At 42.5% G+C, this 27,464-nt stretch overlaps 1 protein-coding gene across 2 annotated transcripts; it reads right to left on the bottom strand.

Annotated features, from left to right (window-relative positions):
- Nucleotides 1–34: 34 nt before the first annotated feature.
- eno2 (enolase 2) lies at nt 35–27,464 on the bottom strand. Of its 2 annotated transcripts, XM_062056619.1 has the most exons (14): nt 27,400–27,464; nt 18,867–18,952; nt 11,305–11,400; nt 10,000–10,058; nt 9,853–9,922; nt 9,648–9,781; nt 9,487–9,578; nt 9,277–9,407; nt 9,020–9,217; nt 8,741–8,942; nt 5,289–5,397; nt 5,143–5,201; nt 794–911; nt 35–747 (listed from the first exon to the last, which is right to left on the bottom strand). In XM_062056619.1, exons 2-13 carry the CDS (start codon nt 18,949–18,951, stop codon nt 842–844), a joined length of 1,305 nt encoding a protein of 434 aa, XP_061912603.1. In that variant the 5' UTR covers nt 18,952; nt 27,400–27,464; the 3' UTR covers nt 35–747; nt 794–841. The 2 variants fall into 2 exon arrangements, with proteins under 2 accessions (XP_061912603.1, XP_061912602.1); XM_062056618.1 differs by lacking the exon at nt 35–747 and having other exon boundaries at nt 774–911.

Consider the following 27,464-nt stretch of genomic DNA (forward strand, 5'->3'; position numbering starts at 1 on the left):
GTATTGGCATGTGTTGCAATGTTAAGATTTCATCATTGATATATAAACTATCAGACTGCGTGGTCGGTAGTAGTGGGTTTCAGTAGGCCTTTAAGGACATAAAAGTGGAGAAAAAGAAGATTTGTTAATTATTAGTGCTTTACGTCACCAAGGTCCGCTAGTGCAGGGGTGTCCAAAACTTTTTTATTGAAATAATTTAAAGTTAGTTTTTTTAAAAAAGCTTTATTTTATTTTTTAGGGGGGGTTTATTTTAACAATGTGTCACAGGCCAATGAATACAATAATCGTAGGCTGTAACACCCTCTTTGGGGACCACACTTTGGACACCCGGGATGTGGAAGAACACAAGAAGGCTAGAGTGAAATTGCAAATTGTTTATTTCATACATTTTAATTACTACAAGTCCTCATTTTTTTTTTTTTTTTTTTTTTTTAAATCTCTTCTCGGACATTCAGCACAAAGCAAAGAACAAAGTTGTTTATTTACGAGGAAGAGGAGTGTGCATGTTGGCTTTCTTTTCTTGTCCACATCTTTAAGAAGCATCTTTTCAAATGAACTAATAACAGTGCATGTCTGGCTTTTTAACTCCACCTGTGTGTGCGTGTGAGCGTGTGTGCGTGTGTGCGTGCGTGTGCGTGTGTGTGTGTGTGAGAGAGAGAGAGTGTGCACGTGCATACAGGTCATGGGTCCAGTGCATATTCTTACATTTTTTGCATGTGTGATTTTTCATTTGTACATGGCTCGGTCTGTGTGTGTGTGTGTGTGTGTGTGTGTGTGTGTGTGTGTGTGTGTGTGTGTGTGTGTGTGTGTGTGTGTGTGTGTGTGTGTGTCTCAGTCCTTTTCACAGGGCGCTGGGGTTCCTAAAGTTGTGTCCTGCAAAGCGTGCCTGGTCTCCCAGCTCCTCTTCGATCCTGCAAACAAGAGACATGAGAACCATCGTGGACGCATCTATGCTGACAACGTTGCTGAGGTGCACAGATTAGCATTTAACGCCGCTAAATCTCTGCTAACTCCTCCTGTCCTGCATGATGGGATTACACCCTCCTTTTTCCTAACCCTCAATGGTCTTTTAAATTGAAAACTTCCTTCAGTACACTTCAATAAGTGTACTGTGTACACTGTGTACTTTGCCAGTGTAGTGCTTTCCCAAATCTTCTTTCCGAGAACATTTACATCCTTTTTCTTTTCTCCTTTTTAATTGTGAATGACAACCACACAATACGAAGGTCCTGAGTAGTCGTGAGTTCAATCCCGGCCTCAGGATCTTTCTGTGTGGAGTTTGCATGTTCTCCCTGTGACTGCGTGGGTTCCCTCCGGGTACTCCGGCTTCCTCCCACCTCCAAAGACATGCACCTGGGGATAGGTTGATTGGCAACACTAAATTGGCCCTAGTGTGTGAATGTGAGTGTGAATGTTGTCTGTCTATCTGTGTTGGCCCTGCGATGAGGTGGCGACTTGTCCAGGGTGTACCCTGCCTTCCGCCCGATTGTAGCTGAGATAGGCTCCAGCGCCCCCCGCGACCCCGAAGGGATTAAGCGGTAGAAAATGGATGGATGGATGGAACCACTTGAGTTAGTCCCACCCATTCTGCTACGTAGCCAAGATGGGGAAGACAGGCCTCATTCACACTGCAGGTCAATGCCGATTTTTCTGTTGCCCATATGGGACCTGTATCGGATTTTTTCATGTCAGTGTGAACAGCACAATTCCGAATTTTTCATATCCGACCCACGCCTCTTTGGTATATGGAAATAATTCGGCTATATATACCATGCGTCCTCACGCGCTCAGGTCACATTATCCGACCAGAACGTCATCAAAAAGCGATAAGCGTTATAATTATTCGTCAAAATCGACGGTTACAAAATAAATAGTTGACAACGGAGCAGAAAACCGGTAAAAATAATGTTTTAGGAATTCGCGTGAAGCCCTCCTGTCTCTGACTGCTCGCCCACAGACACGCTCTTCAAGCGGACATTGAAGAAAATGATGCCGTAAAACTGCAAGAGCCAAAATACTTGTCTTCATCCTTCTTAATCTTTTTCTAACAATTCGACTCAGAAAATGTTGACTTTGATTGCGCAAAATCCTTGAAATCGCCACAAATGCGCCAGTACAAGGACCGAATAGAGCTGAAACCATTTTTATTCCATAAACACTGCAGTGCATGCGAGTCAGATTGCATTCACATTAGAAATCACATTTTTATTGTGATGTGAACGACCACTAAAAAGATCGGATTTGACAAAAAATCCAAATTGGACATCCGACTCTGCAGTGTGAATGTAGCCATAGAGGCCAGTGTAAGTGTAAGTTTCAAATTGTGCACGTCTGTGCTTACACTTCTCATTAAGTATATTATGTAAGCTGCACACTTCACTCCGAGTTCTGTCCTAAACTCTGACTGTAAACTGCATTTTGCTGTGCTTCTCAGTGTAAACGCACTTAAGCACCTCAAAAGACAGAGCTGTGTTTCAGTTTGTGCACTTATGTAATTACACTTCAATAAGGGTTCTATTTATTAATGCACTAAAGCACTCTTAAAGGGGAACTGCTCCTTTTTTTAAATGTTGCCTATCATTCACGATCCTTATGTAAGACAAGAACATAATTTTCTTTTTTATGCATTCTAACTACAAAACCCAAAACCGGCACGCTGTGTAAATTGTAAATAAAAACAAAATACAATGATTTGCAAACCCTTTCCAACTTATTTTCAATTGAATAGACTGCAAAGACAAGATACTTAATGTTTGAACTAAGAAACTTAATTTTTTTTGGCAAATAATCATTAACTTAGAATTGAATGGCAGCAACACGTTGCAAAAAAGTTGGCACAGGGGTATTTTTACCACTGTGTTACATGGCCTTTCCTTTTAACAACACTCAGTAAACGTTTGGGAACTGAGGAGACCAATTTTTGAAGCTTTTCAGGTGGAATTCTTTCCCATTCTTGCTTGATGTACAGCTTAAGTTGTTCAACGTTGTCGTATTTTAAGCTTCATAATGCGCCACACATTTTCAATGGGAGACAGGTCTGGGGCCGTACTTATCAAGCTTCTTAGAGTGCCATTTTACACTTAAGTCCTGAGAATTTGCGAAATGTAGTCCTACTCTCAAACTTAAGAATAAAAGCTTTTTATCAACGTTCTTAAGTCTAAGAATCACTCCTACTCTCCACGATATTTAAGAGACCTTCAGAGGTGTCTTAAGTGGTTAGGAGTTGCCAGCAGGGGATGGCACTGAGGCGAGAGAGACGTGCGTGAACGTTCAGGGAACTGAACAATGTTTTTTTTATTTTTATGACGAGCAGCTGATCAAACGGTATCGTTTTATTATTTTTGTCACAGATTTAATACTTTTCGATTCCTTGTTGATTTCTGCATGTGTCTGCAGTGGGCTAGTAAATATAGAGCCACTCACACCAGTTTCAAATTAGTTGCCTAATTAATTAATTGGAAAGAAAATGTTATGACAGTAGCGTATGTGTGTGGCCGTGAGGTGAGTGACGTCAGTGAGTGTGTGGGCGAGAGAAGAGAGGGAGCGGTAGCGTGAGTGCCGGCGGGGACTAGTTTGTTTTGTATTATTTTGTAGTTTATTGTCAAAATATACACTCCCATTGTCCACTTAAATATTTCCAAGATATTTCTTTATTCTTAGACAACGGATTCCCTTCCATGATTGGTCATTTCTATGGACACAGAAATGACGTCACCTAAAATTGCGTTTACGGCACATAGTAATGTCGTAATTCAGCTCTGAGTGTGACACTTAAGATTCAGTCCTACACTTCGCTGAAAGTGTGAGTAAGACGCTTGATAACTAACTTTTAAGTGCAGCTTTCAGCCAAGAATTTATTTACTCTTAAGTCAACTCTTAGCAGACTTCTTAGGAGTAATTTTAAGAAGCTTGATAAGTACGGCCCCTGGACTATAGGCAGGCCAGTCTAGTACCCGCACTCTTTTACTATGAAGCCACGTTGTTGTAACACGTGGCTTGGCATTGTCTTGCTGAAATAAGCAGGGGCGTCCATGATAACGTTGCTTGGATGGCAACATATGTTGCTCCAAAACCTGGATGTACCTTTCAGCATTAATGGTGCCTTTACAGATGTGTAAATTACCCATGCCTTGGGCACTAATACACCCCCATACCATCGCAGATGCTGGCTTCTGAACTTTGCGCCTATAACAATCCGGATGGTTCTTTTCCTCTTTGTTCCGGAGGACACGACGTCCACTGTTTCCAAAAATAATTTGAAATCTGGACTCGTCAGACCACAGAACACTTTTCCACTTTGCATCAGACCATCTTAGATGAGCTCGGGCCCAGTGAAGCCGGCGGCGTTTCTGGGTGTTGTTGATAAATAACTTTCGCTTTGCATAATAGAGTTCTAACTTGCACTTACAGATGTAGGGACCAACTGTAGTTACTGACAGTGGTTTTCTGAAGAGTTCCTGAGCCCATGTGGTGATATCTTTTACACACTGATGTCGCTTTTTGATGCAGTACCGCCTGAGGGATCGAAGGTCACGGGCTTAGCTTCTTACTTACAGTGATTTCTCCAGATTCTCTGAACCCTTTGATGATATTACGGACCGTAGCCCATGTGGTGATATCTTTTACACACTGATGTCGCTTTTTGATGCAGTACCGCCTGAGGGATCGAAGGTCACGGGCTTAGCTGCTTATGTGCAGTGATTTCTCCAGATTCTCTGAACCCTTTGATGATATTACGGACCGTAGATGGTGAAATCCCTTAATTCCTTGCAATAGCTGGTTGAGAAAGGTTTTTCTTAAACTGTTCAACAATTTGCTCATGCATTTGTTGACAAAGTGGTGACCCTCGCCCCATCCTTGTTTGTGAATGATTGAGCATTTCATGGAAGCTGCTTTTATACCCAATCATGGCACCCACCTGTTCCCAATTAGCCTGTAATCTGTGGGATTTTCCAAATAAATGTTTGATGAGCATTCCTCAACTTTTTGCCACTTGTGCCAGCTTTTTGAAACATGTTTCAGGCATCAAATTCCAAATCAGCTAATATTTGCAAAAAAATAACAAAGTTTACCAGTTCGGCACATGTTTGCTAAATGTTTTCCCCAACAGGCTTTGTTGGAAAGTGTAGTGTTTACACTGACCTCATTAGCTGGTTGTACTTGGCCAGCCTTTCAGACCTGCAGGGGGCGCCAGTCTTGATCTGCAACATAGAGGGAGGGTCAAGGGGTTAAAGCGCTCCACCGTTGTGGTGTGTGTTGGGTGTGTGCTGGGTGTGTGCTCTCTCTACCTGGCCAGTGCACAGTCCCACCACCAGGTCGGCGATGAAGGTGTCCTCCGTCTCTCCCGAGCGATGGCTGACCATGACGCCCCAGCCGTTAGCCTGAGCCAGTTTACACCTGACGGGAACGAAGTGACTATCATCATCATGGCACTACTTACTTATTATTATAATTAGACTTCTGAAGGTCCCCCACCCCACTCTAAACCTAACATCTTCGCCCCACAAACCAGGGACGGCGCTACATCGGGTTTAGGGGAGGGCTATTCCCCCGTCAGGAATCTGTTGAGTCGTTCGTCCCCTCCAATCACCCCCCCCCCCCCCCCCCCCCCCCATAGCAATTTAGGCCTTTATTATGTAAAACAAACTTTTCTTACCCATTTGTACCTGCTATTGTGTATCTGGGATCTGCATAAACCCCGAAAATGTGAAATCAAACCGTGGAGGCATCGCGGAGTGTGCTGCCCTTGGGTTTGGGTGGAGTGATAAAGAGTGGAGTGGTGTATAAAGAGAGCAAGGCCAACTCGGTTTCAGGCGATCTCTTCAATGATTGGTCAAAAGGCACACATGTGACGACAGAGCGCCATGACTGCTACTAACTTTGAGCTGATGCTATGTGTTTGCAGCGCTTCCTCGTTACTTTTTCGGCATGTAAAAATGCCCTGTTGTGCAGCATGGGAGAATTGTGGAGAGCTTTTACATCGCTTTCCCCACGCCCCGACCATGCGTACTTGTAAACGGCGCATGCAACAGGAACAACAAACATGACTGTAGACACAAAGTTAAATCATGAACCTTACCCGAGCAGAAACGCTGCATATTTTTTCTCGGGAGAGTCTCGATACCAATTTCCTTGACCCAACCACACACAAAGAAGTTGTAAACCTCCATGCTTTTACAAGTTTTCATCTGTTTGGTCGTGTACAATGATCTCTAGAGAACAAGATTTTACAATATGTCTTGAACTCCACCGAAGGATAATCCTTTATCACTCGACAAATCTTTTTTTGATAAAGTATAGGGATCTATTCCATTGCATAGTTAGATTTTTTGCTGGTATCTACTCTTTGCATGAAGATCAAGGCCCCTTGCATACTCAGATAGTTTGTCCGCTGCTTGCTGCACAACAGCAATCTTGTCTTAATGTTATAGCTATTAGCTGCTAGCTTACAATGCTAACTGCTAGCCGTTAGCTTAGTGTGATTTGAATGGCGCTTGTTATTTTACATGTAATATTTATTCGTATACTGTATACAGTAGAACCTTGATTCATGAACGCCTCTATTTGCGTTCTTTTCGGTCTACGAATACCAAATATGCCTAGGTGAGCGACCAATGTCTCAGTGTACTGTCACCTCATTCATTTTTACATTTATATATTAATTTTGTTTACCGCCGGACCTGCTATAGAGGGAGCCATTTTGATGACAACACTCCTGTAAAACGCCATTTTAAAAGGCGGGCCCCAGGCGTCACATCCTGCTTATGTTTTGCTCAACTGCGATGCAGTGAAAGCACATGGATTGACTCACAAATATGGAAGAAACACGTCCACAATTGCAACACTTATCAAAAAGGACAATTACATGGTTGCTGACTTTGCCGAAGGAGTTAAATATTTTTCGCAAGAACAATTAGGAAGTGCGGGAGAAGGTAGAAAATGTGTTGCTGGTGTAGCTAATTGAGAAGCAGATAGCCAGCGATAGCATTGCAGAGGCTATGATTTGAGAGATGGCTTTCCATTTATATGACGACTTGGAGTCCAAAAGTGACCATACTGGAACCAGCACGGAAGAACAATTTAAGGCGAGCTGTGGGTGTTTGGAAAAGTTTAAAAAGAGGAGCCGTCATTCACAGTGTCTGATGCAGCATGGCGAGACTGCTCGGACTACGCTGAAGCTTCAAATTGGATTTTATAAGCAAAGAGGGATTTCTACCTATCTTTTTAGCTGTGATAAGACTGGACTTTTTTGGAAAATATGCCAGAGGGGACCTTTTATTACAGCGAAGGAGAATGCATTACCGTTAGAAGAGTGCCTCACAATGCTAGTTTGTGCTAACGCTAACAGTGGCTGTAATTTGTGAGAGGTGACACTATGCTTGTTTACCTATCCCAGACCGTTCAACAAATGCCACAAATATTCAAGGACAAAGATAACGTGAACTCCCCCCACGAATCGGTGAAGTCCCCCTTTAGCCTCGAGAGAGAGAGAAAAATCATAGTCATAACCATGCCTGCCTCATACACCGTATATTTACATGCAAAACTAATGTAAAAACCTTAAGTTTTTTCCATATACTTGTAATGTCGTTGTATGGAAAAAAGGTTTTTGACATTTTAAATATGGGATTACCATATCTAGATGATGTGATTGTAAACCAGTTCCCTCTTGCATGTATACTCTAGTATCCATCCATCATTGTATGAAGTATTCTTAGTCTTCCTAACATGATGAATGTAGAACAGTAGAAGACACACTCCACAATCAGAAAGCCCAAAAAATATTACCGGTACATGTTTATGTCTTGGTTTCATCAATAATATTTTTATCAAGCGTTCGAACTAGGGGCGTCATTAGTGCGGCTAAGGGCTCCTTAACCCAGTCATTATTCACTTAAATATGATTATAAATCTGTCTGGTTTCCCCATACTTCATAGTGTAAGGTAGAGATTCGCTGATTCATGTGGGATTATCATTAGTGGATAATAATCATAACATATTATTAGAGTTAGTATTGTTAGTATACCTACTGAGAGTTAAACCTCCCATGTCTTTAAAAACAAGTGATGCCTCTGTTTTGAACTTCAATCAAGGTTCCTTGAATGCATCACAATTACAAAACCCAAAACCAGTGAAGATGGCACTTTGTTTAAATCCTAAATAAAAACAGAATACAATGATTTGCAAATCCTTTTCAACCTATATTTAATTGAATTAACTGCAAAGACAAGATACTTGACGTTCAAACTGGTAAACTTTATTTTTTGCAAATAGTCATTAACTTAGAATTTAATGGCAGCAACACATTGCAACTTCACTGGTTTTGGGCTTTGTATGTACTGTAAGATGCAAAAGTGAAAGTTAAACTAACTTTGTCTAATGCTGCCACAAACATATTTGTATCTATCTTCTATCACCTCATCCCGGTTTCCAAATGGTGGCAGTGTTTATGAAAAAATAAAGGTGAGCAATAAAAATATTTGTTTCGTGCTGGGTTTGCCGCTTTCAGGAGGAATGAACAATTTTATATTTATACAAGGTGTAAGTTGTGTCACACATTAACTATTTGATTCAAACAACCTTATTATTGAACTTTGACAGCAAAATAGTTTTTTTTCTTAATTGCTATGATGTAGTTTGTAACTGACGGATTTAAATGAATCTTTACAAAAGATGATCATAGTGGCGACTGCCGGGTGCCAACCACAGGCAGTGCGTGAATAGAATTGTCATACGTACGCTTGTATGGCTTCGGTGACAGAGCCGATCTGGTTGACTTTGAGCAGCAGGCAATTGCAGGCGCGCTCCTCAGCTGCCTTCTCTATTCGTCTCGGGTTGGTCACTGTCAGGTCGTCGCCGACCACCTGAATCCCCACCTGGGCAGTCAGGCGGGACCACGCCTCCCAGTCGTCCTGGTCAAAGGGGTCCTCGATGGACACCACTGGTGGAGTAGACAGGGGGACACATCACCTAGAGTCCTAGAAGGTTTTGGTCATGAACCTGGTGATCGTGACCCACCTGGGTAGTTGTTAACAAAGCTCTGGTAGATGTCGGCCAGCTCCTCGCCGCTGATGTGTCGCTCTGCATCTGGAGGGGACTTGAAGTCCAGGTCGTAATTCCCCTCGCGGTAGAACTCCGAGGCAGCCACGTCCATGCCGACCACCACTTTATCGCTAAATCCAGCCTTTTCTATGGCCGTCTGAAGAAGGTCCAGAGCTGAGGACGGAGCGAAGACGGTGAGACACAGGAAGCGCCTTTAGACTCATTCTACTTACCCTCGCTGTTCTCCAGGATGTTCGGGGCAAACCCCCCCTCGTCACCCACGTTGATGGCGTCCTGGCCGTACTTCTCCTGGATCACACCCTTCAGCGTGTGGTAGAGCTCAGAGCCTATTCTCAACGCCTCCCTTCGGATGCCAAGCAAGGGCAGGTGAGGAGAAGCAAGAGAGACAAGACATTCAAGATGTTTCTATGAGTAGTTCTTACTTGAAGGACTCGGCGCCGACGGGGAGGACCATGAACTCCTGCATGGCCAGTTTGTTTCCAGCGTGAGAGCCTCCATTGATCACGTTGAAGGCCTGCAGACACACAAGCAGGCTGTGAAGGCGGCAGTGAAAGCATGAAGAAGAATGCCCAAAGACCCTCACCGGAACTGGCAGCACCAGCTCTGTGTTTCCTGCCAGGTCGGCTATGTGGCGGTACAGGGGGACGTCCTTTTCGGCAGCGCCGGCCTTGCAGACGGCCAGAGACACGCCCAGGATGGCGTTGGCGCCAAACTGAGCTGTTGGACAGGAAGTCATTTAGATTTTCTTCTTCACATTTGACATAAACCGGTGACGTTATGAGACTCACATTTGTTTTCTGTGCCGTCCATCTCGATCATCATGTTGTCCAGCTGTTCCTGTTCCACTACGCTGACTCCCTGCGCACACCGTTACGTTAGCGTGGCGACCTTTTACGTGAAAAGACATGTTTACAATAAACATAAACCACACTGACTGAGGCTATGAGTGCAGGACCCAGCGTGTCATTGATGTGTCCCACAGCCTTCAGAACACCTGAAGACCACAAAGAAGAAAGCATCATTAAAAATTAAGAGCCTTCCTGCTCTGATTAGTTTTAAGACAGAAGTGTTCTCGGGGTGGCCCAGTGGCCCTTTGTGGACAAAAACAACAAACCATGACAGAGTCATTCCAGCGGGGAGAAACGTTTTCACCAGAATCCCAACGTGGAGTTGGCGTTTGTGGTAAACTAATGGAATTCATAGTATTGGATAATAAACCGCTCTCAGTGGTGAAGAATGTGGGATTTCGCCGCTTGCCTTGTCATAAATACATGACCGAAACAGCCCTTCTCGACCTGTTTAAGACTGTTAGCGAACTCATCTCCACAAAATTACAAGGCCCGGACTCTCTTAGCTTCACAACAAGATATTTGGAGCAGATGGTCTCGTCTTTACCAGGGATTATCTTACCAGCACATAAGACAGGGGTCTCAAACTCAATTTCACTGGAAGCCACTGGATGCAGAAACTGGGTGAGGCTGGGCCGCAAGAAAATATTTCTTAAAAAAAGAGCGCTATTCTCCGCACCTGCTTTGTTTTTGTAATCGAGACTATCTAAGTAGTGCGGACGCGATCTTTTTTTTTGTGGGGACATTGTTGATTGTCATGTCATGTACGGATGTACTTTGTGGACGCCGTCTGCTCCACACGCTGTAAGTCTTTGCTGTCGTTCAGCATTTTGTGTTGTGTTTACTTTGCAGCCAGTTCAGTCTTAGTTTCGTTTTGCATAGCCATGCCTAAGCTTCAAAGCCTTTTCTTAGCAGCACTCGCTTTTTGTTTATTTTTTGTTTAAGCATTAGATACCTTTTTACCTGCACGCTGCCTCCCGCTGTCGTCTGCATGTTGTGATCACGACAAACCATCGCCGTCGTCTCACACAACAAAGCAATTAGCTACCTGCGCTGTACAGACACTCACCAACAGCACATTAATTGCGAATTATAATTGCTGGTGTGCAAAAAAATATTTTTAACCCAATTAGGTGAAATTACATAATCTCCCACAGCACACCAGACTGTATCTCACGGCACACTAGTGTGCCGCGGCACAGTGGTTGAAAAAGACTGGTCTAACCGACAGTTCACTCGATTTAGGAGGAGCAGGGCTAGGTTAGGAACACACCAACCTCATGATTTGACACTTCTACCTCATGTAAAACAAGAATCCAACACTTTAAATATTGACGCAAGTCTGAAAAGTTGCAAACGTGGAACAGGAACTCTTCAAGAACACGTGCCGACCTTTGCCCTTGTAGCGGCTCTTGTCTCCGTCTCGGAGCTCCAGCGCCTCGTAGATGCCAGTCGATGCGCCACTGGGCACCGCCGCCCGAAAAAGACCTGCGCGAAGAGAGTAAAAAAATCAAGTGAGTTCTCTCATGAGCTATACGATAAAAAATTTTAAAATAAACATTTGAGGTTTTTAAGATAGGAAGGATACCAAAACAGTGTCTACTATCATTCTCCTAAAAAGCTATTATCTATCATACATTTTTCTGTTTATTGTACAATGTTTTTCCAATTGTATCTATAATACAATCCGTATCATTTATATTTTCATTATACAATGAGGTTCTGACTTCAACCAAAAATGTGGCCAGTGTGTGGACGCCCGCCTCCCCAGCTGCAGCGACGTTCGACTCACCGCCGCCACCTGACTCGTCCTCGGTGGCTTTGGGGACACTTGGCCCGGGTCATGGCTTGGTTTATGTTACTATTTTTCTTCTTATTTTTAAAGGCCTACTGAAACCCACTACTACCGACCACGCCAGTGACGTGCAGTCACTAGAGGCAGGTGATGGCCTCACCTGCCATCGTGGAAAGAAAAAAAATATAAAAAGAAAAAAAATTAATTAAATGGTTATATGTATCCAGTGATTATACTATAAAGTTATTTTCCATTTAACTTCACCAGTTTTAGATTATTTTTATTCAAAATCGCTGAATTTTCACATTTGCCGTTCAAATACTGAGAAGAGACGGTGCGGTGATCAGCAGCCAGTTGAGGCACGTCACTGCGTTGAGCCTCAACATGGATTGCGGACTCGGCTAACTACTGGCCTGCTGTGCAGTGAGACCGTATTGCTACATGAACTATATTATACATTTCCATAGTTTAGTTAGCTGAGGTATATAATGTACAGTGTATTTTGTCAACAACTGTATGTGTGTAACGTATTTCTTGTGCTGAGCAATCATAAAACTGCTGCGAAGACGCACTGTGTGAGGCTCGCAGTAATCCCGCCTCCTGGTGGTAGAGAATGCATCCTCCGCCGTAGAATGCACATTCTGATGGGAGTGTTATATCAACTAAAACCCACACTTAAACTTTCCACGTGCAAGATTGAATCTATTTAAAAAAGTTATTTAATAAGAAGCCAAAAAATGCAAAAACAACAATGCTCGCGCCGGAGGAGCCGTGAACGACTGCAGGGACACAACATTAGGTACACCTGCAAACTGCAGCACGAATTTCATATTTCATTCATTCACAACTACTCCAACACGAACATTATTGTTTTTGCACTTTTGGGCTTCTTATTGAGCTGCTGCATTTTTTGGTTGGGTTGTTTATTTATTTTGAGTAACTTCTACATTTCTAAAAGGGGAGGAATGTAATAGAGTGATCTATGTTTGTCTGTTGCCATCTCCTGGTTAATGTTGGCTATAGCATACTGGGGTTACTTTTTGGTTGGCCAACGATTTACGTGGGGTTGCGCACCTGACGTCAAGTGGGTTGAGTTTGTTCTGAAGTCTACAGTAAAGAGACGTACTTCCTCACCTCGCCTGGTTATTGCCTCCAATCCAATATATTACATAAAGGTAAGACCATAATAATGTTTTTTTTTATTAAATGTGCTTTTTTGTGTGCTACAGTTTGTATGTGTAAAGTTAAAGTTAAGTTGAAGTACCAATGATTGTCACACACACACTAGGTGTGGTGAAATATGTCCTCTGCATTTGACCCATCCCCTTGATCACCCCCTGGGAGGTGAGGGGAGCAGTGGGCAGCAGCGGTGCCGCACCCGGGAATAATTTTTGGTGATTTAACCCCCAATACCAACCCTTGATGCTGAGTGCCAAGCAGGGAAGAATGCTGGTATGAGCTTTTAAACATAACCCGTTAACTGCTGCCAATCAAATGGTGAATAAGATACTCTTTAGGGTTCATATGTTTGTAAATCTGACTGTGATGAAGTCAGTGCCTCACCAGCCATGAACTTCACCGCACGTCACTGGACCACGCAATCTGATAAGTTTATATATCAATGATGAAATCTTAACATTGCAAAACATGCCAATACGACTGGGTTAACTTATAAAGTGCAATTTTAAATTTCCCGCGAAACTTCCGGTTGAAAACGTCTATGTATGATGACGTATGCGCGTGACATCAATGGTTGAAACGGAAGTATTCGAACCCCATTGGATCCAATACAAAAAGCTCTGTTTTGATCGCAAAATTCCACAGTATTCTGGACATCTGTGTTGGTGAATCTTTTGCAATTTGTTTAATGAACAATGAAGACTGCAAAGAAGAAAGCTGTAGGTGGGATCGGTGTATTAGCGGCGGACTACAGCAACACAACCAGGAGGACTTTGAGATGGATAGCAGACGCGCTATCCGATGCTAGCCGCCGACCGCATCTATGATCGGGTGAAGTCCTTCGTCGCTCCGTCGATCGCTGGAACGCAGGTGAGCACGGGTGTTGATGAGCAGATGAGGGCTGGCGTAGGTGGAGCGCTAATGTTTTTATCATAGCTTTGACGAGGTCCCGTAGCTAAGTTAGCTTCAATGGCGTCGTTAGCAACAGCATTGTTAAGCTTCGCCAGGCTGGAAAGCATTAGCCGTGTAGTTACATGTCCATGGTTTAATAGTATTGTTGATTTTCTGTCTATCCTTCCAGTCAGAGGTTTATTTCTTTTGTTTCTATCTGCATTTAAGCTCGATGCTATCACGTTAGCTCTGTGAGGTCCCGTAGCTAAGTTAGCTTCAATGGCGTCGTTAGGAACAGCATTGTTAAGCTTCGCCAGGCTGGAAAGCATTAACCGTGTAGTTACAGGTCCATGGTTTAATAGTATTGTTGATTTTCTGTCTATCCTTTCAGTCAGGGGTTTATTTATTTTGTTTCTACGGTATCTGCATTTAAGCCCGATGCTATCACGTTAGCTCCGTAGCTAAAGAGCTTCGCCGATGTATTGTCGTGGAGATAAAAGTCACTGTGAATGTCCATTTCGCGTTCTCGACTCTCATTTCTCAGATTTCGTACAGCATGGCAACATAAGCTAGCTGCATTCTGATTGGATACAAACTAAAACTAAAAACAACAGCACTGGAACGAGCATAATATGACATGAAGAGAATATGAATACTTTTGGATATTTAGGGAAAGTAAATAAAAAAAAGATTTTATCTTTAATTATGCTCATGATTTCTGGTTATGTTAGGCCAGCAGAGAAGGCCTGGCTGGCCCTGACGGGACACCACTGCTGTATGTATATATATATATATATATATATATATATATATATATATATATATATATATATATATATATATATATATATATATATATACACACACATAAATATATATTTATATACATATGTATGTATATATATATATGTATGTATGTATATACAGTATGTGTGTATGTATATACAGTATGTGTGTATGTATGTTTATATGTATGTATATGTACACTACCGTTCAAAAGTTTGGGGTCACCCAAACAAATTTGTGAAATAGCCTTAATTTCTAAGAACAAGAATAGACTGTCGAGTTTCAGATGAAAGTTCTCTTTTTCTGGCCATTTTGAGCGTTTAATTGACCCCACAATTGTGAAACAGTTTGATGAAGATGTTAATACAGCCCTGGAAGCAACAGCCAAGGGTAATGTGGACCAGAGGCTCAAGACAATGAGCACATTCATAATTGGCATTGCATCAGACAGGTTTGGCATAAAGGAACAACGTGCCACCAAGACTACCACTGCAGCACCAATTCCAAACCGGCGGGAAACCAAATTTCCCAACTCAGACAAGAACTGAGAGTACTCAGGAGCCAGTACAGGAAGGCAAGCGAGAATGAGAAGGCAGCCTTGGCAGAACTGAGGGGTGTGGTAAGGGATAGGCTACTCACCCTGCGACGTGCCGAGTGGCACAGGAAGAGAGGCAAGGAAAGGGCCCGCAAGCGCAGTGCCTTCATTGCAAATCCATTTGGATTCACAAAGAAGCTGCTGGGAGAGAAACGCAGTGGTCAACTCTCATGTCCCGAGGAGGAAATCAACCTCCACATCAAGAACACCTACAGCGACGGCATGAGAGAGCAAGACCTCGGCCACTGTGCAGCCCTCATATGCCCACCAGAACCCTGCATCCTGTTCGACATCAGTGAACCCACCCTGAAGGAAGTTAAAGAGGCAATCAAATCTGCCAGAACAGCATCAGCACCAGGCCCAAGTGGAGTTCCGTACAAGGTTTTCAAACAGTGTCCCCGCCTGTTGGAGCGTCTTTGGAAGATCTTCCGGGTGATCTGGAAAAGAGGGAAAGTACCTCAGCAGTGGACGTACGCAGAGGGAGTATGGATTCCCAAGGAGGAAAACGCAAGGAACATCGAGCAGTTTAGGACAATCTCCCTCCTCAGTGTTGAGTGCAATACCTTCTTCAAAATCGTTTCCAATCGCCTCATGGGATTTCTCCTGAAGAACACCTATATTGACACCTATGTGCAGAAGGGAGGAGTCCCAGGAGTTCCAGGGTGCATCGAACACACTGGTGTGGTAACACAGCTGATCCGTGAGGCACGAGAGAACAGAGGCGATTTGACAGTACTGTGGCTGGACCTCGCCAATGCTTATGGATCAATTCCACACAAGTTGGTGGAGTTGTCTCTGAGCAGATACCACGTTCCAGAGAAGATTTGCCATCTCATCCTCGACTATTACAACAACTTTAGTCTGAGGGTGTCCTCTGGCACTTCAACATCAGATTGGCATCGTCTAGAGAAAGGTATCATCACAGGCTGTACAATCTCTGTGTCCCTGTTTGCACTGGCCATGAATATGCTTGTGAAGTCTGCGGAAGTAGAGTGCAGAGGCCCTTTGTCCAAATCCGGCACCCGGCAACCTCCGATTAGAGCATTCATGGATGATCTCACGGTAACCACAACATCAGTGTCTGGTTGCAGATGGCTCCTTCAAGGCCTTGATCGACTCATTAGTTGGGCAAGAATGAGTTTCAAGCCCTCTAAGTCCAGGTCCTTGGTCTTAAGAAAAGGAAAGGTAACCGACCGCTTTCGCTTCAGTCTGGCAGACACCCAAATTCCATCTGTGTTAGAAAAGCCAGTGAAGAGCCTGGGCAAGCTCTTCACTGGTGATCTGAAGGATACCGCTGCACGTCAAGCTACCAGCGATAACCTCAACATGTGGCTCTCAGCTGTGGACAAGTCAGGACTTCCTGGGAAGTTCAAGGCCTGGATATATCAGCATGGCATCCTGCCTCGTCTCCTCTGGCCGCTGCTAATGTACGAATTCCCAATGACCATCGTGGAGGGATTTGAGAGGAAGATCAGCTCGTCCCTGCGCAGGTGGCTGGGTCTGCCACGGAGCCTAAGCAGCTTTGCTTTGTTTGGGCACAACACCAAGCTGCAGCTTCCTTTCAGTAGTCTGGCAGAGGAGTTCAAGGTTTCCCGGGCCAGAGAAGTCCTGCTCTACAGAGATTCTGCTGATGGGAAAGTATCTTCAGCAGGTGTGGAGGTCAGAACAGGAAGGAAGTGGCGTGCCCAGGATGCAGTGGAGCGGGCAGAGGCGAGGCTGCGACACAGCACCCTGGTGGGAACCGTAGCCACTGGTCGGGCTGGGCTGGGTAGCAACACCAAACCAAACTACAGCAGAGCCAGAGGAAAGGAAAGACGAAAGCTTGTCCAAGAGGAGGTTCGCGCCGAGGTGGAGGAGGCTCGCTTCAGCAGAGTGGTGGGAATGAGCAAGCAGGGGGCCTGGACCAAGTGGGAGCACATAGCTGGTCGCAAGATCACCTGGACCGAATTCTGGAAAGCGGAGCCACACCAGTTTAAGTTCTTGGTCCAGTCAGTTTATGATGTCCTCCCAAGCCCTGCTAACCTGTTCACCTGGGGCCTGATAGACGCACCTGTGTGCCAGCTCTTTCAGAAAAGAGGATCATTAGAACACATCCTCAGCTGTTGCTCAAAGGCATTGGGAGATGGCAGGTATCGGTGGCGCCACGACCAGGTCCTGCGGGCAATAGCAGACACCATCTGCATGGGCATCAACACCAGTAAGCGGCAACACCCAACCAAGAGCACAATTTCCTTTGTCCGAGCAGGAGAGAAACCTCAACCCTCCAAGAAGACCCAGGGGGGCCTGCTAACAACAGCAAGGGACTGGCAGCTCTTGGTTGACCTGGGAAGGCAGTTGCGATTCCCAGACATCATCGCAACTACAACACTCCGGCCAGACATGGTCTTGATGTCTGGAACCAGCAAGCAGGTGGTACTCCTTGAGCTAACTGTCCCCTGGGAGGACAGAATGGAGGAAGCTCAGGAAAGGAAGAGAGCGAAGTACGCAGATCTTGTGGCTGACTGCCGGAGGAACGGGTGGAAGGCCCGCTGCGAGCCTATTGAGGTGGGCTGCAGGGGTTTTGCAGGCAAGTCCTTACACCGGGTCCTGGGGCTCCTTGGGATGTGTGGACTGCACAGGAGAAGAGCCATAAAAAACATTTTGGAAGCGTCTGAAAAGGCTTCACGTTGGCTCTGGTTGAGGAGGGGGGACGCGTGGCGTAGTGCGCTACCTGGACACAAGTCGAGGGACTGATCACCCTCGGCTGGGTCGCCCGGGTGAGGGTGTTTGATTAAGACCCGAAACACCCTATGACCCCGGGAGAATCACTGATGATGTGTCCAGGTTGCACCATGAGGTGTATTATAGTATTATAGTACTGTGTATATATATATATATATATGTATATATATATATATATATATATATATATATATATATATATATATATATATATATATATATATATATATATATATATATATGTATATGTATATGTATATATGTATGTATGTATGTATGTACAGTATATATACGTGTGTATGTATGTATACAGTATATATATGTATGTATATATATATATATGTGTATATATGTATATGTATAAATATATATATGTATATGTATATATATATATAGTTGTGTTGTAACTTGCCTGTGCATGAAAAGTTCAATATAAATAAAGTTTGTTTAACTTATTTATCGCCAAACATCGTTATGGACAATTTAAGTCCTTTTATTTTATTTATTCTTTATCATGAAATAAGCTAGCAACAATATCACCTTTACTATTAAACATCTCCATATTTTTGTTTTGTTTTTACAATTTAGTGTTTCCCATGAGCACACGGATTTGTTCCCATATTTGTTCCCACTACCGCACCTTAAGTTGGAGTCCTTAATCTGGTTATATGCAAATATAATGACAATAAAGTCCATTCTATTATATTCTTTTCTATTCTATTCTATTCTGGAGCCGACAAACACATTAAAATTAGACTATTTGCTGCTTTGATACTTTTATCTGAGTTTTTTTTTTACATTTTATCTCAACAATTGTTCGCCCTGGACAATGTTTTAAGCCACTGATGTTTCTGTAATATATTTCAATGTACCTAAAACATTAGCGTTTGCTTTGTTTGGTGCGGTAACATGATGGTGTTGTGGTTGTGATGCAAGCGGGCCTGCTATCAGCAAATGAGGTCAGCTGCTCTAACGCTGGCGTGTCACCTTTCTCCGTGCGCAGGTCCACTTCCACTGTGGGGTTCCCTCGGGAGTCCAGGATCTCCCTGGCGACGATGCTGACAATCGACATCCTGGTGATAAAGAGGAGGAGACATTTTTGTCACATTCAACATCTAAGTAGGCTCACACTCACTGCTGGTTGATCAGGTGGAACTTGATGATGCAAGCACCGCTTTGATTCATTCTTTCCAAGCTGATTTAGTGGAGGTTTTTCTTCTATACTCTACTTCCTGTTTAGAGCTGCCTCCTGTTTCCCAGGAGAGAATCTTTGGAAATTGCAGCTGCGCTAATGCAGGAAACATCTCAGGAGCAGCTCGGACGCACTGTCAATGTTCCAGAAGGTTCCAGGCATGTCTTGATAGTGAATGAGTGTGTTGGGCCCTCATGGCTGTGTTTGTGTTATCCCAGCCAATTGTCGCCAGATGTGTGTGTCACTTAAGTGATGTTCACGGCTCCAAGTAGGAGGCTGCAGGTCCTGGATGACAGACCTTGTGTGTTTATCACTGTCAATGAGGCGTGTTGCATGTTTTTTTGGTCTTTTTTTAAATATGATCTTCTTTTCTGTGCTCGTTTGAGGCCCCGCCCTGCAGCACTGCAGAGCTTTGCTCTACGTGTGGAGGAAGAAGAATGTTGAACGTCCGCAGACATCGTGAACTGCGCGTTGTCGTCACGCTGAGCAGGCACGTCGTGTTTTGCTGCAGACAAACATGCGCCTGGAAGTGATGACCAGGAAGTGGTGACCACGAATCCAAATTTTTAGCCAACAACAACATTGTGCCACTGGCTGTGCACTCATTTGGTTTGCATTCGAAGGCCAGATGACATCATGACACAGCACTTTTTTACATCACAACTAGAGATGTCTGATAATATCGGCCGATAAATGCTTTAAAATGTAATATCGGAAAATATTGGTATCGGTTATTTTTTATTATCTGTATCGTTTTTTTTATTATTTATATTTTTATTAAATCAACATAAAAAACACAAGATACACTTACAATTAGTGCACCAACCCAAAAAAAAACCTCCCCCATTCACTCATACACTCATTCACACAAAAGGGTTGTTTATTTCTGTTATTAATATTCAGTTTCCTACATTTTATATTTTAATATAGATCAATACAGTCTGCAAGGGATACATTCCGTAAACACACATGATTGTGCGTGCTGCTGGTCCACTAATAGTAGTAACCTTTAACAGTTAATTTTACTAATTTTCATTAATTACTAGTTCCTATGTAACTCTTTTTATGTTGTTTTACTTTCTTTTTCATTCAAGAAAATGTTTTTAATTTATTTATCTTATTTTATTTTATTAATTTTTAAAAAAGGACCTTATCTTCACCATACCTGGTTGTCCAAATTAGGAATGATAATGTGTTAATTCCACGACTGTATATATCGGTATCGATTGATATCAGTATCGGTTGATATCAGTATCTGTAATTAAAGAGTTGGACAATATCGGAATATCGGATAGCGGCAAAAAGTCATTATCGGACATCCCTAATCAAAACCATCCTTTTCAACGAGGGTTTGACAACTTTTGGTGGTCCAATGACAATCATTATTGACACTCGTTGAAAACACCACAAGATCATTAGCATATAGCCTGATTTTTTTGTATTGGTGCTTATTAGATGGTATACCTAATGAAGTGTCCAACCAGTGTATGGTGCAAAGATAAAAAACAATAACATACTTTTTTCATATTTGTCTAATGCAGGGGTCGGCAAACTAAAATGTTGAAAGAGAATACAAAAATACAAAAAACAAATCTGTCTGGAGCCGCTAAAAATGAAAAACCTTACATAAGTCTTATAATGAAGGCAAAACATTATGTAAGTGTCTATATTAGCTATAATAGCCTACTATCAAAATTAGAGATGTCCGATAATGGCTTTTTTGCCGATATCCGATATTCCGATATTGTCCAACTCTTAATTACCGATTCCGATATCAACTGATACCGATATATTCAGTGGTGGAATTAACACATTATTATGCCTAATTTTGTTGCAATGCAATGCTGGATGCATTAAACAATGTAACAAGGTTTTCCAAAATAAATCAACTCAAGTTATGGAGAGAAATGCCAACATGGCACTGACATATTTATTATTGAAGTCACAAAGTGCATTATTTTTTTTAACATGCCTCAAAACAGCAGCTTGGAATTTGGGACATGCTCTCCCTGAGAGAGCATGAGGAGGTTGAGAAGGGCGGGATTGATGTGGGGGAGGGGTGTATATTGTAGCGTCCCGGAAGAGTTAGTGCTGCAAGGGGTTCTGGGTATTTGTTCTGTTGTGTTTATGTTGTGTTACAGTGCGGATGTTCTCCCGAAATGTGTTTGTCATTCTTGTTTGGTGTGGCTTCACAGTGTGGCGCATATTTGTAACAGTGTTAAAGTTGTTTATACGGTCACCCTCAGTGTGACCTGTATGGCTGTTGACCAAGTATGCCTTGCATTCACTTGTGTGTGTGAAAAGCCGTAGATATTATGTGACTGGGCCGGCACGCAAAGGAAGTGCCTTTAAGGTTTATTGGCGCTCTGTACTTCTCCCTACGTCCTTGTACACAGCTGCGTTTTAAAAAGTCATAAGTTTTACTTTTTGAAACCGATACAGATAATTTTGAAACCGATACCGATAATTTCCGATATTACATTTTAAAGCATTTATCGGCCAATAATATCGGCAGTCCAATATTATCGGACATCCCTAATCAAAATGACTATGTGTCGCAGGCTGAAGCAAATATTCGTTGACAAAAATGTTGAAATGTTTGTATTTATTCTACACATTTTTACAACATTAGAAAACATTAGTAAATCAGGGGGTACTCAAAAGGTGAGATAACTCCTGTAAATTACTGTCTTTTAATGGCCAAAGGTATAGATGTGTGTGTCCAAGTTAAAGGAAACAACAGGCTGTCTTCTTCTAATAGATTTATTACAATCTTTGGCAAGCTGGGTAATGTTTGCTGTGGTCTGAACAACATGGCACACAAACAACTATCTGAAATGCAGCCAATATTACATACAGATAATATGTCATGAGACATGCAAAACTAAATTATCTACAAAGAGGATAAAAGTAAGGGATATTAAATGAGCTCAAATATATCTACAAATGAGGCTTAATGATGCAATATGTACATACAGCTAGCCTAAATAGCATGTTAGCATTTATTAGCTTGCAGTCATGCACTGACCAAATATGCCTGATTAGCACTCCAACAAGTCAATAACATCAACAAAGCGCATCTTTGTGCATTCACGCACAGCACAAAACTGTTGGTGGACAAAATGAGACGAAGAAGGAGTGGAAGATTTTATATGTAAACAAACACAGTCCACAGTACGGTGAGTTCAAGAACCGCCGAAATTAGTATGACAAAACAATGTTCACCAAATACTCTCATCAGTGAAGCATATACACCAACATATTAAACAGTGAGCTTTCTAATTGGGAAGGTTTGTGTCATGTTTGTCCTCAAACAAAAAAGTGTTTTCCCCCCCATCTTTTTCTATTTTCAATCATTTTAAAAAATGCTCCAGGGAGCTGCGGGTTGCTGACCCCCGGTCTAATGCAAACATCTTCTTTCCTATCGCCTCCTCAGAAATCCGTATTAGATCGACTCTTGCAAAAAGATCACTATTTATCAGTTCATTTTCATAGATAGCTTCCTTTTGCTCAAACAATTATAAAATGGAATAATTATATTATTTTGTTGATTCCATTGTCTTATACAAATACCCTGATTGTAATCAACAAATTACAAGCAAAAATCAAAACATCATGTAATGATCTTAAGAAAAAAAGTATCGGATCGGCAATACTTTGTTGGATCGATACCAAAATGTTCAGTATCGCTCACCCGGCGTGTCTTGTGCGCGCCGCTATTGTTAGGTAAGCGGTATCGCAGCCAGCATCCGCACGCAGGGGGAGGGACCCTGAACGCACCACGCCGCACCTTCCGCAGACTGCAGTCAGTGCCGGCCCAAGCCTCCAAGGGGCCCTAAGCAAAATTTGATTTTGGGGCCCTCTATTTCTGCCAATAATATTGATTGTTGATCATTCACACACCTACTATAAACTCATTGCGGCTCTGGCAGTGTTGTTTACATTATCCTATTGTCAGCCTGGCATGTCTTTACAAATGACATGTCATTTATAAAGATATGGGGGTGGCCCAGTTAAGAACATAAATAATACCAATGAATGAACGAATGATGTCCAGAGTGCCACATATGGTTCCTAATCTTAAAATGTAGAAAACATTCAGCTACAAGAGTGGCCTGGGGTTGAACAGTCCAAGTGATAAAGCTTTGTATTTACAGTAAAAGTGTCATCTTGTCTCATCAGTCTTGTACATATTAGTCTTTAATTACTAGTTTATATTTTTAGGTAATTGTTCATATTTAATGTTTACTTTGTACAAAGAGAGTGCAGTCTACTGAAGTTAAATTCCATGTGTGTTAAACATAACTGGACAATAAAGCTGATTCTGATTCACTTTATTATTTTTGGTAACAAAAATCTGAAACAGCAATGTGCAAAAATAATTCGTAGTGCAAGAAAAACAATAAAGTGCAACAATAAAATCACTTAAATATATATAAAAAGGAACAAATTCAACTGTACAAAAAACAACATAATTAAATTAAATATCAAGCAAATACTTAAATAATATTAATGAACAGAGTTACCAGAAACAAGGTAACATAACGGTTTATAAACAAATATAAAGTTACTACATATTAAAACTATGTAAATGTACATAACGATGTGCCAAAAAATTTGGGGGAAAAAATCTAAATAAACTACCTTAAATTAAGGTCCTTAATTCACACATTTGACCATCACATCACAGTTTTGTTCCTCTGTTCTTCACCACCCACACCACTCCACCCACTCCTTAAAACCTGTGCTTCAGGGACGTGCACATTATTATAGAGGGGCAGGGGCTCAAAGTCAGAAAAGGGCAGGAATTTTTTTTTTGGTCCTTTACACCAGTGGTTCTCAAATGGGGGTACGTGTACCCCTGGGGGTACTTAAAGGTATGCCAAGGGGTACGTGAGATTTTTTTTTAATGTCTGTCAAAAAGAACTGTGAAAAGAAATGCAACAATGCAATATTCAGTGTTGACAGCTAGATTTGTTGTGGACATGTGCCATAAATATTGATGTTAAAGATTTCTTTTTTTGTGAAGAAATGTTTAGAATGAAGTTCATGAATCCAGATGGATCTCTATTACAGTCCCCAAAGAGGGCACTTTAAGTTGATGATTACTTCTATGTGTAGAAATCTTTATTTATAATTGAACCACTTGTTTATTTTTCAACAAGTTTTTAGTTATTTTTATATCTTTTTTTCCAAATAGTTCAAGAAAGACCACAACAAATGAGCAATATTTTGCACTGTTATACAATTTAATAAATCAGAAACTGATGATGTCCGCACGGTCCGCTCTGCTCTGTGCAGACTTGATGTGCTGTGCTCAATTGATGCGCCGTGCTCCGACGTCCGGCAAAAACAGAAGCTGACACATTGAATAATAGAATAATACAGCGTTTTTCTGAAATATTACCCATATTAGATGCTGAATAAGTGGACGGCGACTAGACCATAACTCACAGGTTCAACTTGCTCCACTGTCACGTCTCAGGGGCGCAGTAACTTGGCTCTCTCTCCTCTCACTTACTCACTCACTCACCCGATATTACAAGAAAACGTGGAGTTTTTGTACCGCTGTTTTTTTTTTACATCTCTGACAGGAATGTATTAATGTTGTTTAAAGGAAGAAGAAAAAACCACACACACAGGCAGAGGGCACTTTTTAAGATGAGGCAAAAAAGGGCAGGGGCTCGAGCACCCATAGGGCCCTATGTGTGCACGTGCCTGCTGTGCTTCCTGGCTTTTCTGGAGGCAAAGTCATTTATGACATCCCTGTAAGAAATCTGATGGCCGACTTTGTTATTAATACTAATCACTGCCAGACTCGTACATGCAAAAAATAAAAAATGAGAATTTTTTGTTAATTGCTTTTGGGGGCCCCCTGGTGGCCGCGGGGCCCTAAGCAAGCGCTTAGTACGCTTATGCCTTGGGCCGGCTCTGACTGCAGTGCTCAGCACAAACCACAGCGGCAGGAGGCACGAGCGAGTGATGACGACACGACGAGGGGATGCTGCGCCGCAATGCATCCTGGGTAAACGGACGCCAGCCTTTCGACACAAATACGCCGTCCTTGCAGCTTTAACTGAACTCTCTCTGGGACCAGTCCCTGAACGCATCTTCTGCTTGTAGGGTGATTCCAGCAGCCTTTTCGCTGGGCATTTGGCGGGAAAGCAGCTTTATTTTTGCCGGGATACCCCTAGCAAACACAAATCTCGAATGACGCGCTTTAAATGTGCGGATAAGGACATTAATATATAAACATGTGTTGTGCCGAAAGAGAGGACTGGTGGAGGAAATGGAGAAGAGAAGCAGAGCAGGACACATTTAAATAATTAAACACGCTAGTTTGGATGGACATGGACACATGCAATTACGTATTCATACTATATTGTTTAATTTGGTTTACATTAACATTGCATGAATTCCTGATCAATTCATTGACAATTACCCACGGATGTGACACAACACTGTAAAAGCAGGTCACGCACACGCGCAAAGTCAAGCTTCCACTGCACCTCCAGTCTGCGGCATCAAACCTAACCTGACGCATTTAAAGTGACGCTTTGAGGACACACTCAAATCCCACCCCACACACACTTGACAGCCATTTTGCATGAATACATTGGAGCGCTGCAGCAATACCACACGCACACACACAAACCCCACTGGAGTGTTTACTGTGTGACACACACATACAAAAAAGTCCATATAATTTCTTGCAATCTGCGTGAAACACACGCCACCATAACTGAGTGTTTGCACAATATCACACACAGAGACACACACGCACACACACACATTACAGCTACAGTAGCTGCCAAAACAGAGTCAACACACATTTACTGCAGCCAGGATGTACAACACACACACACACATGCACATAGATATGACTGCAGCTGAGATGTACAACACACACACAGAGATATGACTGCAGCTAAGATGTACAACACACACACACACACACACACACACATAGATATGACTGCAGATAAGATGTACAACACACACACACACATAGATATGACTGCAGTTGAGAAGTACAACACACACACACACATTGATATGACTGCAACTGAGATGTACAACACACACACATAGATATGACTGCAGCTGAGATGTACAACACACACACACATTGATATGACTGCAACTGAGATGTACAACACACACACATAGATATGACTGCAGCTGAGATGTACAACACACACACACACATTGATATGACTGCAACTGAGATGTACAACACACACACATAGATATGACTGCAGCTGAGGTGTACAACACACACACACACACATTGATATGACTGAAACTGAGATGTACAACACACACACATAGATATGACTGCAGCTAAGATGTAAAACACACACACACACACACACACACACATAGATATGACTGCAGCTAAGATGTACAACACACACACACACACACACATAGATATGACTGCAGCTGAGATGTACAACACACACACACATATATATGACTGCAGCTAAGATGTACAACACACACACACACACACACACACACACACATAGATATGACTGCAGCTGAGATGTACAACACACACACACATAGATATGACTGCAGCTGAGATGTACAACACACACAAACATAGATATGACTGTAGCTAAGATGTACAACACACACACACACACACACACACACATTGATATGACTGCAGCCGAGGTGTACAACACACACACACACACACATTGATATGACTGCAGCCGAGGTGTACAACACACACACATATAGATATGACTGCAGCTAAGATGTACAACACACACACACATAGATGTGACTGCAGCTGAGATGTACAACACACACACACACACACATAGATATGACTGCAGCTGAGATGTACAACACACACACACATAAATATGACTGCAGCTAAGATGTACAACACACACACACACACACACACACACACACACATAGATATGACTGCAGCTGAGATGTACAACACACACACACATAGATATGACTGCAGCTGAGATGTACAACACACACACACACATAGATATGACTGTAGCTAAGATGTACAACACACACACACACACACACACATTGATATGACTGCAGCCGAGGTGTACAACACACACACATATAGATATGACTGCAGCTAAGATGTACAACACGCACACACATAGATGTGACTGCAGCTGAGATGTACAACACACACACACATATATATGACTGCAGCTAAGATGTACAACGACATACACTTTCATTTTCCAAAAGCATCTTTCAATAAACACACACACACACACACACACACACACAATGCTTGCTCACATAGAGCAGAGAAGAAAGGACGAGCATCTTTACCTGCCGTGTGTGCCGTGCCTGTCTTAACGACTGAGAGGAAAAACAGAGGGGGAGGAGGAGGGGTG

Source organism: Entelurus aequoreus, linkage group LG08 (genome assembly GCF_033978785.1).
Source record: "Entelurus aequoreus isolate RoL-2023_Sb linkage group LG08, RoL_Eaeq_v1.1, whole genome shotgun sequence".
Classification (NCBI taxonomy): Eukaryota; Metazoa; Chordata; class Actinopteri; order Syngnathiformes; family Syngnathidae; genus Entelurus; species Entelurus aequoreus.